At 40.4% G+C, this 13,306-nt stretch overlaps 2 protein-coding genes across 3 annotated transcripts in view; one reads left to right on the top strand and one right to left on the bottom strand.

The window, feature by feature from the left end:
- GFM2 (G elongation factor mitochondrial 2) overlaps window positions 1-13,306 on the bottom strand; it is a 70,639-nt gene that overhangs the window by 2,224 nt on the left and 55,109 nt on the right. The window lies entirely within an intron of this gene.
- Window positions 1-13,306, top strand: part of HEXB (hexosaminidase subunit beta) — a 32,333-nt gene that overhangs the window by 15,498 nt on the left and 3,529 nt on the right. For both annotated transcript variants that reach the window (XM_027520510.1, XM_027520509.1), the window contains exons 4-9: window positions 2,370-2,416; window positions 2,677-2,787; window positions 6,283-6,384; window positions 8,491-8,620; window positions 10,274-10,454; window positions 11,079-11,165. In XM_027520510.1, coding sequence (XP_027376311.1) covers window positions 2,370-2,416; window positions 2,677-2,787; window positions 6,283-6,384; window positions 8,491-8,620; window positions 10,274-10,454; window positions 11,079-11,165 — 658 coding nt within the window. The remainder of the gene's footprint in view (window positions 1-2,369; window positions 2,417-2,676; window positions 2,788-6,282; window positions 6,385-8,490; window positions 8,621-10,273; window positions 10,455-11,078; window positions 11,166-13,306) is intronic.

Here is a 13,306-nt window from a genome sequence, read left to right as displayed (position 1 = left end):
TAATCAGTCTCAGATTCTGTTTCTTCGTAATTCAGTCTTGGTAGGTTTTCCCTCTAGGAGTTTATTCATTTCTTCTAAGTTGTCAAATTTGTTGGCATATAATTGGTCATAGTAGTCTCTTACGATCTTCTGTGTTTTTGTAGTATGTTGTCACACCTTCTCTGTTATTTGAGTTTGTACTACAGGGAAGCTGTGGAGATATTGTGGGTTTGGTTCTAGAGCACTGCAGTAAAGTGACTATCTCAGTAAAGGGAGTCACAGAAATATTTTGGTTTCCCAGTGCATATAAAAGTTTTCAGCAGTATAGTGCAACAGTAGTGCACTAGCATTACGTCTTAAAGATAGGTACATACCTTAATTTAAAAATTGTTGTCATTGTTTAGTCAGTAAGTCATGCCCAACTCTCTGTGACCCCATGGACTGTAGCCCACCAGCCCCCTCTGTCCATGGGATTTCCCAGGCAAGAATACTGGAGTTGGTTGTGTTTCCTCCTCCATTTAAAAAATGCTTTATTGGTGAAAAATACTGATCATCATCTAACAATAACAGGGTTGCCACAAACTTTTGACTTGTAGAAAACACAGTATCTGTGAAATGCAAGAGACTGAATTACAATAAAGTGAGGTATACTGTATTCTTAGGTTAAAATTTTCCTTGGCAATACAGTTGTCAGGTAGAATCATGAATTTTGGTAAAGTCAAGGCTAGATAGAGGAATTGGCCTGTAATATAGGCTGACTTTATTTTTCTGGGCTCCAGAGTCACTGCAGATGGTGAGTGCAGCCATGAAATTAAAAGACGCTTACTCCTTGGAGGGAAAGTTATGACCAACCTAGACAGCATATTAAAAAGCAGAGACATTACTTTGCCGGCAAAGGTCCGTCTAGTCAAGGCTATGGTTTTTCCAGTGGTCATGTATGGATGTGAGAGTTGGACTATAAAGAAAGCTGAGTGCTGAAGAATTGATGCTTTTGAACTGTGGTGTTGGAGAAGACTCTTGAGAGTCCCTTGGACTGCAAGGAGATCCATCCAGTCCATCCTAAAGGAGATCAGTCCTGGGTGTTCACTGGAAGGACTGATGCTAAAGCTGAAACTCTTAATACTTTGGCCACCTGATGAGAAGAGTTGACTCATTGGAAAAGACCCTGATGCTGGGAAAGATTGAGGGCAGGAGGAGAAGGGGACGACAGAGGATGAGATAGTTGGGTGGCATCACTGACTCAATGGACACGGGTTTGTGTGGACTCCGGGAGTTGGTGATGGACAGGGAGGCCTGGCATGCTGCAGTTCATGGGGTCGCAAAGAGTCGGACACGACTGAGCGACCGAACTGAACTGATAGGGAACAGTGCACATGAATAAACAAGTCTCTGCAGGTATAAATAAAACAGTGTTTAAGTTGGGCCTTTATGGTTTCATGGTGTTTTCTGAGCCTCTTAGCCCTCTGTTAAGATTAGGTACTGATAGCTTATGGTAAAGGGTGTTGGATTCCTGATCTCCAAAGATTTAATTTTGGGACCAGGAACCATGCTTGATCACTCAAGAGCTTTTGTGTAGCAGAGTTTTTATTAAAGTGAAAATGGGACAGAGAAAGCTTCTGACACAGACATCAGAAGGGGCATGGAGAGTGCCCCCCTCCCTGCAGTTAGCAAGGGAGTTATATACTTTTTAAATTAGTTATTACAATAAATCAAAAGAATGTCTCTAGGTTGTAAAAATTTTACCAGACCCACTCCCACAATTTACATTTTAGGATAACTGGATTAGAACTTAACAATAGAAAGATCCTACCAGACCAGGATTAGTCAGATAGTTTTCAGGAAGTAGTTTAAACTGAGTTATTTCTTGTGTAATCATTAGTTCCAGGCTTAAAGAAAAAAACTTTTTATGTGACTAAGACTAAGGAATGTAGAGAAAAAAAAAGTTGGTCCTTTCCTCCTCCTTGAGAACCCCAGAGCCCTCTCTCCTCGGGGGGCCCCGGGACTTCTTATCACCCTGCCTCGGAATTGACGCTCTCAGTATGTTCTACAGTGCCTATAATAATTTATTATAAAAACTCTTTCTTATAATGCCATTTCCTTCTCCAATATAAATTTATTAAGGACCTATAATTTTATTTTCTTAAACCACTATTTTTTGTGTTTATCATTCAGACACAAACACAGGTATGGGTACAATAAAGTAAAGCATTTTTTTTTAATAGCAATGGGGACTTTTTTTTAATTGAGCTTTGATTTTAGAGAATATTACAGAGTATAGCATACTTAATTTTATTTGCCTTTTCTGGTTATGGTTCTGTGTTTGGATAATGTATCTTTTATTGTCTCCTTTATAAATTAATGCAATAAATTATAAATTTTATTTTCCTCAGGTTTAGAGACCTTTAGCCAGTTGATTTATCAAGATTCTTATGGGACTGTAAGTATGATTATTGTATGTTACTAACATTATTGGGTAGACTTAATAAAACATTCTATAGGAAAAATGTAAACTTTTTAGCTATTTATTGCTTCTTGAATGTTTCTTCTCCTCAAGTGTGTTTCTTAGATGGTAAATGTAATTTTTACACTTTGTTTGGTTTTAAATTAATCTCATCTCATACTTGCAGAGACACATGTAATCATCATTGAACTGGAGAAAATTCTGAAAATAAATAAAAGTTTTCTTTTGTCTTTTAGTTCACTGCCAATGAATCCAACATTGTGGATTCTCCCAGGTTTCCTCATAGAGGAATCTTAATTGATACATCTAGACACTTTCTGCCCGTTAAGACTATTTTGAAAACTCTGGTAGGTAATTATTTTAATCCACTGTCTGTTCTGAAGAAGTGTTCTTGTATGTTGTTGCTTTATGTTGGTCGCTATGCTCCTGTCTGGTTGGAACAAGGGATTCATTTTCCATATACTAATGTATTTCCGTGTACTAAGGATAAGCAGTGGACTTCTTCCCTCCCTTCCGTGAGAAATGTATTTCCTCTGCAGAGAAGTGGAGGCTCCCCTAGGGAATCACCCTCTTGTTTTCATTGAGGTGGGAGAGAGGCTAACCCAGTATTCAGTAGCATTGGTAAGGAAAACACTCAGTTTTAATGCTGCCTATTGGCCCTCTGTGTAAACCTCAATTGTCAAATCACGGGTCGAGACTTTTCACGAGGAATACCTTAACTCTAGCTGCTACGGCTGTTGCTACTGAGTTACTCCGTCCGACTCTTGACCCTGTGGACTATAGCCTACCAGGCTCCTCTGTCCATGGAATTTCCCAGGCAGGAATACTGGAGTGGGTTGCAATTTCCTTCTCCAGTATCTCCAGTTACTTACCTTTAATTTTGTGACCTCCATTTACTGTTTTTTCAGTTGCCCAGAAAGGAATCTGAGAGCAGCTTTGTAACTAAGAAAATGTTCCAAAGAAATATGGAACCTCAGGTGGCGGGAGCTGGGAAGCAAAGTTGACGTAACTCTTCTCTTACTGACTTTTTTTGGTTCATCCCTCCCATCACTGTCAGTTTATGAGGATCAGGAAGTTTCCCTGTACCTTCACTGAATCATTTATGAACATAGCATGTTATAAAAAAGTTAATTTTACATTTCCATTAAAACCTTGATTTTTTTCTTCAAAAGACATAATTGTAATTTTTAATGGAAGAAATACAGGCTTAGCGTAAAAAATATTTGAACATAGATATACATAAAACAGTGATTCCATAATCTCATTTACCAAAGACTGACACATTTTTATGTCCCATTTATTTCATTTTAGACTTGAAGAATGAATTAACATATGATTCTTTTTCTATTGAAATGTAGTTGACATACAATATTCTATTAGTTCCAGGTATACCAAATCATGGTTTGACATTAGCATACATTATGAAATGACCACCAGGATAAGTCTGGTATCCATCTATCCCCATATAGTTATTACAGTATTATTACATTCCCAGGGCTTATGTATTGCGTAGCTGAAGGTTCGTTCCTCATAATCCTCTTCACCTATCTTCACCCACCCCCTTACCCTCCTGGCAGCCGTTCTCTGTATTTGAGTCCGTTTTTGTTTCATTTTGCTTTTTAGGTTTCACAGATCGAGATCCTTGGTATTTGTCTTTCTCTGATGTATCTCTGATGTATTTAACATAATATCCTCTAGAGTTACCCATGTTGTCACAATGGCAAGATTTCATTTTTTTACGGCTGAGTCCACTCTGTTCTGATTGGAGAACTTAGTCTATTTACATTTAAAGTTGCCATTGATGGATAGATACGTACTGTCATTTTGTTAATTGTTCTGGGTTGTTTCCATGGTTCCTTTTTGTTCCTTTTACCTTCTTTCGCTCTCTTCCCTTGCCATGTGATGGCTATCTTTAGTGTTATGTTTGGATTCCTTTCTTTGTGTGTGTGCCTATTAATAGGTTTTTGGTTTGTAGTTACCATAAGGTTCCTATATAACAGGCCCTGCCTCCTGTGGGGGCTGCTGCTCCCTGGGTGGGCAGAGCTGGGCCCTGGGGCAGCTGCCTGTGGGACTGGCTTCTGGGACTGGCGCTGGCCTCTTGATGGGCAGTTAAGTCTCTGGTGCTGACAGTCTAGAGTGAGGACTCCAAAACAGCGCTTGACATCCCAGTGTCAGCAAGCTCCCCAGATGGCTCCCTCTGGTGCTCTTGTTCCCAAGGGCATTCCCAGTAGTCTCCTGCCTCTCTGGGAGGCTAGCATCAGCAAGTGGTTCTGACCCAGGCGTCTTAAAAATTACTGCCCCTGCCTTGGGACTAAGAGTCTGTGAAATTTGAAAAGCACAATCTGTCTCTTGTAGCCCTTCAGCTCTCCCGTATTCAAGTCCTGCTGGCCTTCAGTGCTAGATGTTTTGGGGGGCTCCCTGTCTCAGTGTTGGACCCCCCGGTGTGCAGAGCCTGATATGGGCTCGGATTCCTCACCCCTTGGGGAGAACCTCTGCAACTGTGATAGCTTCCCATTTGTGGGTCATCTACCCAGGACTGTGGGTCTTGACCCGCCTACATGTCTCCTTGTGTTTCCATCTTTGTATCTTGAGTTCTGAAGAATTTTTTTCTGCTAGTTTTCAGGTCTTTCTCATCAATAATTGCTCTTACTAGTTGTAATTTTGCTGTGTTTATGGCAGGAGGTGAGTAAGAGGGTCTTCCTGCTCCACCTTCTTGCCACATCTCGAGCAGGAAGGCTATATGTTCTGATTCTCTGATAGGGAGTCTCTCCACCTATTTTCCATTTTCTTCATATCATCTTTTATATTTACATACATATTATATTGTTTATTCCTCCAGAGTGTATATAAAATCAGTGTCAGTGACCCCCAAATTTCTGAGAATGTTAATTGGATTTGTGTTGTGTGTGTACTGAATTTCTTTCATTTGTAAGAAAGAGTTGGCACTAAAATCTCAGAATTGTGGGAATTGTAAATCCCATTTTTCCTCTGCTCTATTCCCAAACACCACAGTAGTGGTAGCCAAGAGCTACTGGGAATTCATGAGCTGGCTCTCTTCCAGTAGGGCAAAGTTAAAGTTTTAATTTATGATATACATTGTGTATAGGCTTTTTGAAAAGTGAAAATAAATTTATACTTCACATCCTTCTCTTGTTGAAAAGGAAATTTTAAAAGGAAACAGACACATTGGAAACAATCCTGGATATAGATAAGTATTAACAAATGGAAATGTATATCGGTGGCGTGTAATTGTTTTTCCTTTCCTCTCCCCACTGGGTTTGTTCTTGCTGAGTCTGCTGCTTTTTTATTATAGTCACTAGTTTGTTGTATGTTTTAGATTCCACATGTAAGTGCTGTCAGTTCTTATCTTTCTCTGTATGACTTACTTTACTTGGTATCATGTCCTCCAAGTCCATCCATCTCGTAGATAGCAAAATTTCATTCTTTTTTATTGCAGAGTAGAGTCCCACTGTATATGCATACATCTTTATCCATTCACCTGTTAATGAACACGTAGGTTGCTTCTGTATCTTGGCAATTGTAAATAATGCGGCTGTGAACACTGGGGTGCATGTATCTTTTCAGATTAGTTTTTTTTTTGTTTTTTGGGGTAGGTATACCAAGAGGTGGAATTGCTGGGTCATACGCTAAGTTTTATTTTTAGTCTTTTGAGAAATGTCCAAACCTCCAAACCTTACCAAAAGTTCATGAGGGCTCCCTTTTCTCCACATTCCCACCAACATTTGTTGTGTTCTTTTTGATGACAGCCATTCTGACAGGTATGAGTTGATAAGCTCATTGTGGTTTTAAGGTGTATAAATTTTCAACCTGTTTGCTTGCAGGATGCCATGGCTTTTAATAAGTTTAATGTTCTCCACTGGCACATAGTGGATGACCAGTCTTTCCCTTATCAGAGCATCAGTTTTCCTGAATTAAGCAATAAAGTGAGTAATTCATGTTATTGTTGTTGGTATATAAAAAATTTTGGTATGGTTTCCTTAGAAGTTTGCAGCTTAAATGTTTCTTGTGTAAAAGTTAGATATTCATGGTTTTAAATTTTTAATATGCTATTGCTGAGCATGTTAGGTCCACAAAATTGGTCTGCTTTTATAATTGTTATCATAAATGTAAACATTTATGGGGCTATAGAAATACAAATTTAAAACCTTAATGGATGTAGGAGACCTTAAGCTTTTGTGATTAACATAAAGATAATTATATTTATCAAGTAGCCCAACTATATTATAAGTGTTTTAAACAGAATTGTTCTGAATTCTGTAAATGACAACTTCTTTTCTCTCTAAAAAACTGTATTAAGTAGGGAATCTTAAGAGATAATGGCTCCTTCATAGGGATAATGGCTCCTTCATAGAAAATAATGGTACTGTTGCTGCTGCCGCTGCTGCTGCTAAGTCACTTCAACTCTGTGCGACCCCATAGACGGCAGCCCATCAGGCCCCCCCGTCCCTGGGATCTTCCAGGCAAGAACACTGGAGTGGGTTGCCATTTCCTTCTCCAATGCATGAAAGTGAAAAGTGAAAGTGAAGTCGCTCAGTTGTGTCCGACTCCTAGCGACCCCATGGACTGCAGCCTACCAGGCTCCTCCGTCCATGGGATTTTCCAGGCAGGAGTACTGGAGTGGGGTGCCATTGCCTTCTCTGAATGGTAGTGTTAGAAGTGTTCAAATTGACTGAATTCTACACCAGTGAAGCAGGGAGCAAGCCTTACTACTGTCTCACTGAATCCCCTGTACTACAGAGCTAGTCACTGACAGCAAGAGAAGCTGCATGTCTCATGCAAAGTTGTAGATATGAAGGGGCAGAGCCAAGACCCTGAATTAGTCCTCTGGTCACAATTCCAAAGCTTTCCTTAAAGTTTTGATGTGGTTTGGATTGAAATCCTAGCAGCACTCCTGTTGTTTGCTTTTAACATGGAAAGCTTCAAACATAAAGAGAAGTAGAATTTAATGAATTCCCACTTCCTCATTGCTCAGCTTCAATAATCAAGTAATGGCCAATCCTATAGCACCTATATCCCCACCACCATTATTTTGAAGGTAATCGCAGACATCATCTCTTATTGGTAAAAAGGCCTGTTTAAAAAGAACTCATTATCACAGCTTAAAAAATTAGCAATAATCCAGATAGCCAATCATTATTCATGTATGGCCCAAGTGCCTTTTTATTTAAAAAAAAATGTTTTATTTGCAGTGGGATACAAATAAACTCCATACATTGTGGTCAGTTAATATTTCTGTTCTCTTTGGATCTATGGGTGCCCATCCCTGCCCGTGTCTTTTTATTTTTCCTTTATTATTTTCATTGAGGAAACGAAGCTCAGTTTGTCCTGTAGTTTTCCACAGTCTGGGTTTTGTTGATTGCCTTTCCAGTGTCAATATGTTCTTCTGTCCCCTGTATTTACTATAAACTTAGGTCTTGATTCAGATTTGATGTTGGGATTGGGGAAGGCAAGACTATTTTTTAAGGAGTTGAGCATTTATTTATATACTTATACCTTGAGAGATGTGCCATAGTAACACTTTTAATCGACCTTTATTTACCACTGATACTGAGTTCTAATTTTTCAAGAACATAAAACAGGACCAAAGGTAATCTTTAATTAAAAAGAAAAAAATCGGCATCTCAAGGGGAATTTTTACTGCTGGCAGTAATTAAAGTGATCTTGAATGCCAACAGCTATGTTTTGTAATATTGTGTGAATTTTGATTCTAAAACTGACAAAGGCATTATATTCAGAATTTTCACTTTGGAGTAGAACATTTTGTTTCTGTTTTGTCATACGGTCAGTCACATGAAGTTGAAATAGCGTGATGGTAGACATTTAGTTCTGTCAGTAAATCTGGAATTAACCCAAAGTGTGCTGGGAGCTGACTGATAAGATACAGTACAGATAATTTAAATGAGTCATCCAACATCACATGAGACTTTAATACTTCATGATACCTGAAAAGTCTGCTGGCAGATACCAAAGTGCAAACAGAACCATAAACAGCTCATACATTTTAGTTTTAATAAATGTGACTTTTGCAGGGAAGCTATTCTTTGTCTCATGTGTATACACCAAACGATGTCCGTACAGTGATTGAATATGCCCGATTACGAGGGATTCGCGTCCTGCCAGAATTTGATAGCCCTGGACATACGGAGTCTTGGGGAAAAGGTAAGGTGTTTTATGAGTTGCTGAAAGTGAACACGTGTGCTCCTGCATCTCATGACTTGGTGCTTGCTTATTTCGTTCTTGTGATTTGCACAAAGGTAGCACTATTGATGGTTGTAATTCAATAACTACTATATGTTTATTGTGAGCAGGTCACTGTATCTAGGCATTGCCTAAAGTATAAACACGAGATAAAACAAAAAATGATTACAAGTAGAATGTGAAAAGTGAGTTAAAGAGTTACATGACTGAAGTAACACCTAAAATGTCCTTGAGAGATCAAAGAATATATTTTTGTTTCTGGTAGAAGGACAGGCATTTAGCTGGAGGACAGTGCATGAGAGTTGCCATGCCCTTCTCCAGCAGATCTTCCCAACCCCAGATTGAACCCATGTCTCCAGCATTGTAGGCGAATTCTTCACCTTCTGAGCCACCAGGAAAGCCCATGAATACTGGAGTGGGTAGCCTGTCTCCAGTGGGTAGTACTGGACAAGGGTCTCCAGGGGATCTTTCCATATCAGGAATCAAACCTGGGTCTTCTGCATTGCCAGTGGATTCTTCACTGCTGGGTGCTTAAGAACTGCTCTTGGAGCTAGACTGCCTGGGATTTGAGTCCTGCTTCTGGCAGTTATGGGCTTCCCTGGTGGCTCAGATGGTAAAGAATCTGCCTGCAATGCAGGAGACCCAGGTTTTATCCCTGGGAGGTGAAGATCCCTTGGAGAAGGGCATGGCAACCCACTGCAGTATTCTTGCCTGGAGAATTCTGTGGACAGAGGAGCCAGCAGTCTACAGTCCATGGGTCGCAAAGAGTCGGACATGAATGAGTGACTGTCACTTTCACTTTTCATTTTCTCGCATTTATAAACTGAGTGACCCTGGCCAAGTTATAGAACATCTCATTCTCAGACTTCCTATCTCTAAAACTCGGGGACTGACTGACTCCAGCAGGAGAGGGACGAGAGCCTTGGTGGGATGGTGACTGGCTTACCAGAATGTGAAAACTGGGAAGCTACAGAAGGAGTCTGGGGGAGAGACTTCAGTTTCTGTTAGATTGTATCTTTTATTTTATTTATGTTGGGCCACGCTGGGTCTTGGTGCCGCGCAGGCTTTTCTCTAGTTGCAGCAAGCGGGGGCTACTCGCTGGTTGTGGCAGGTGGGCTCGGAAGTTGCGGTGCATGGGCTTAGTCGCTCCGCATATGAGATCTTCCCAGACCAGGGATCGAACCTGTGTCTCCTGCATTGGCAGGCAGATTCTCTACCTCTGACCCACAAGGAAGCCCTGTTGGATTATATTTGAAGGGAAGCTAATTGTGTTCAGCAGGGAATTTGAAATATGGATTGAAACTTGAGAAAAAAGATTGGGGCAAGCTGAACATTTGGGAGCTGAATATTTGAGATAGTATCTGAAATGGATAAAATCTCAGAGAGGCTGATGGAAATGGAAGCAAAGCAACACAGGTGCAGTATTCAGGAATTAGTTCTCCCTTTTCTTATCTGAAGAAATTACCAAAGAAACTCTGAGTAAACACGCTTATCTTTTTCTGTATAAAATCTCTTAACTGTCTTCAACAAAATAAAGTAGTATAATCATGTGCAAAGCCTTGTCTTTGTGACTGAACTACTACTTCAGAAAAGATTCTCCGTGTTTCCTTCTAGGCCAGAAAGACCTCCTGACTCCATGTTATCATGCGAGAGAGCCATCTGGGACTTTTGGACCTATAAACCCTATACTGAATTCAACTTACAGCTTCCTGTCTAAACTTTTCAAAGAAATTAGTACTGTGTTTCCAGATGAATTCATTCATCTGGGAGGAGATGAAGTAAATTTTAATTGTTGGTATGAAAATCTGTTAACTGCCCCCCTCCTCCACTTTTCTAAAACCTTTTATCTTTGAAGTAGGTGTAGAGGTGTCCCTGGGAAAAGGGAAGACTTGGGGGAACATCTCTGTGAGGTGTTAACCTTGGACCACAACTCCTAAGACGGTGAATTGTTTACAGAGTTCACATACTGATGCTATTGACAGAAGCCTGTAGGAAGGAGAATTAAGATGCAGAAGAAAATGGTAATTAAAAAAAAACTAAATAGAGAACAAGAATAGCTTTAGTGAAGAGGATAATGATTAAGTGGGAGAGATTTTTCTAGTGAAAGTCTTCTGTGCAAATAGACTTAGATGGAAGAAAGACATGGGAGCTTAGGGAAAGCCATTTTTACACAATATCAGCTTCTAAAAAAATTATTTGCAGTGGAAAGCTAAGATAACTCAAAATTAAATTTTAGACTTATTTTTTAGGCATAATTAGGCTTATTTTAGGCTTAATTTAGGCATAATGGGCTTATTTTGCTCTTTACAAACTTTAATACATTTCCATCTGTATAAATGATGTTGGGGATGTCTGTTGCTTTAAAACGATTGGGCATATTGAACTTTTAATGAAATTTTAATCACTGTTTTTGTTTAAGGGAGTCCAATCCAGCAGTCCTGAATTTCATGATGAACAAAGGCTTTGGCAAAAATTTTAAGAAACTACAATCTTTCTATATGCAGATGTAAGTTATTGAAAGCCTACTCATTTTTATTTCATCAGTGCCTTTTGTAAAAGTTTAGGCTCTTATTTTGGAGATCCAAACGGTCCATCCTAAAGGAGATCAGTCCTGAATATTCACTGGAAGGACTGATGCTAAAGCTGAAACTCCAGTACTTTGGCCACCTAATGTGAAGAACTGACTCATTGGAAAAGACCCTGATGCTGGGAAAGATTGAGGGCAGGAGGAGAAGGGGGCGACAGAGGGTGAGATGGTTGGATGGCATCACCGGCTCAATGGACATGAGTTTGAGTACTCTGGGAGTTAGTGATGGACAGGGAAGCCTGGTGTGCTGCAGTCCCTGGGGTCGCAAAGAGTCAGACACGACTGAGTGATTGAACTGAAACTCTTATTTAGTACTATTTTATTTTCTCATTTTCTCTCCATTCCTTTTCAAAGTGTACATGTTATAATCTTTGTTACACAAAGTACAGATGAAAAATCATAAAGGAGGGTGCAATACCATTATTCTCTTTAAATCAATAACATGGTGACTCCAATCCCTTTGCAGTGACTGTTGAGACATAGGGTGGTAGCAGTTATCTGCTCTGTGAACTCAGCTGAAAACCCAGGCTACCCTGCGAAGGCTTCACCGTCTAGCTCCTGGAATTCATTTTGTCAACTCCAGCATTGCTTTTACTCTATACCTGTGCTGTCTGGTGTGGCAGCCACAGCCGCATGTGGCTGTTTGTATTAAATTATACTTGAAGAAAATTAAAAATTCAGTTCCTCAGTCACATTAGCCACATTTCACGTGTTCAGGAGCCAACAGCTAGATGAGACTAGTGCTACCATGTTGGAAAGTGCATATAAAGAACATTTCCATTCCTGAAGATAAAGATCTACTAGACGGTGCTGCCCTATGGTAAAAAGTAGTAGACTTATTTTGTAAAGAGCCAGACAGTAATTACTGGCGACTTCACGGGGCACATGTGGTTTCATGGGCTTCTCCGATGGCTCAGCAGTGAAGAATCTGCCTGCAGTGCATGAGATGTGGGTTTGATCCCTGAGTCGGGAAGATCCCCTGGAAGAGGAAATGATAACCTATTCGAGTATTCTTACCTAGAATATCCCATGGACAGAGGAGCATAGTGGGCTACAGTCCATGAGGTTGCAAAGAGTTAGCCATGACTGAGCAAGCCTGCATATGGCTGCATACTTTTTTAATATTTTTGAAAAAGTGCTTTACCATGGGGTTGCAAAGAGTTGGATATGACTGAGCGACTTCAGTTCACTTGACCAATGTAAAAAGGGTCTTCCTTTGGGGCCAGCTGGTAAAGAATCCACCAGCAATGCCAGAGACCTGGGTTTGATCCCTAGGTTGGGAAGATCCCCTGGAGAAGGGAAAGCCTACCCACTCTAACATTCTGGCCTGGAAAATTCCATGGACTGTATAGTCCATGGTGTTGCAAAGAGTCAGACATGACTGAGCAGCTTTCACTTTACAAATATAAACACCATTCTCAGCTCATGAGCCACACACACACACTCTGCAGGGTAGTTTGCCAACCCCTGCATGAGCAGGCCCAGATTCTAGCCTTTTCCTATTTGGCTTTTCGCATGATGCAGTCCGATTTTCTTTTTTCTTGATTTTGTTTTTTTTTTTTCATCCTGCATTTAACAGCCAGCATTGTCTGAACGTCAGGAGATAACTTGTGAATTGATTGTCAGCACGGCTGGAAGTTATTAGGTGCCATCACAGGATAGTTTTGTTTCCTTTATTCTAAGGTACTCAAAGAGATTAACCAAGATTGCTGTTTGTACACTTCCTTATGAACTGCCTCATCTTCCTATCTTGGGAGCACGCTTAGCAGATTCATTCTGCAAACGACTGTTGAACCCTTCTGTTGTGTCAGGTTCTGAGCCATGTGCTAGAAAGAAGGAACCATAGGGTCACCACCCAACTTTAGCTTGTTCTGCTATAAAGTTGTGCTGTACTGAAAGGCTCCCCAGGTGGCGCTAGTGGTAAAGAACCTGCCTGCCAATGCAGGAGACACAAGAGACATGGGGTCGATTTCTAAATTGGGAAGATCCCCTGGAGGGAATGGCAACCCACTCCAGTATTCTTGCCTGGAGAATCCCACGGACACAGGACCTGGTGGGCT

The sequence above is a fragment of the Bos indicus x Bos taurus genome, chromosome 20 (assembly GCF_003369695.1).
Source record: "Bos indicus x Bos taurus breed Angus x Brahman F1 hybrid chromosome 20, Bos_hybrid_MaternalHap_v2.0, whole genome shotgun sequence".
In the NCBI taxonomy this organism is placed as follows: Eukaryota; Metazoa; Chordata; class Mammalia; order Artiodactyla; family Bovidae; genus Bos; species Bos indicus x Bos taurus.
The sequence above is the reverse complement of the archived record's forward strand: the minus strand, read 5'-3'. Positions and strand labels throughout refer to the sequence as shown.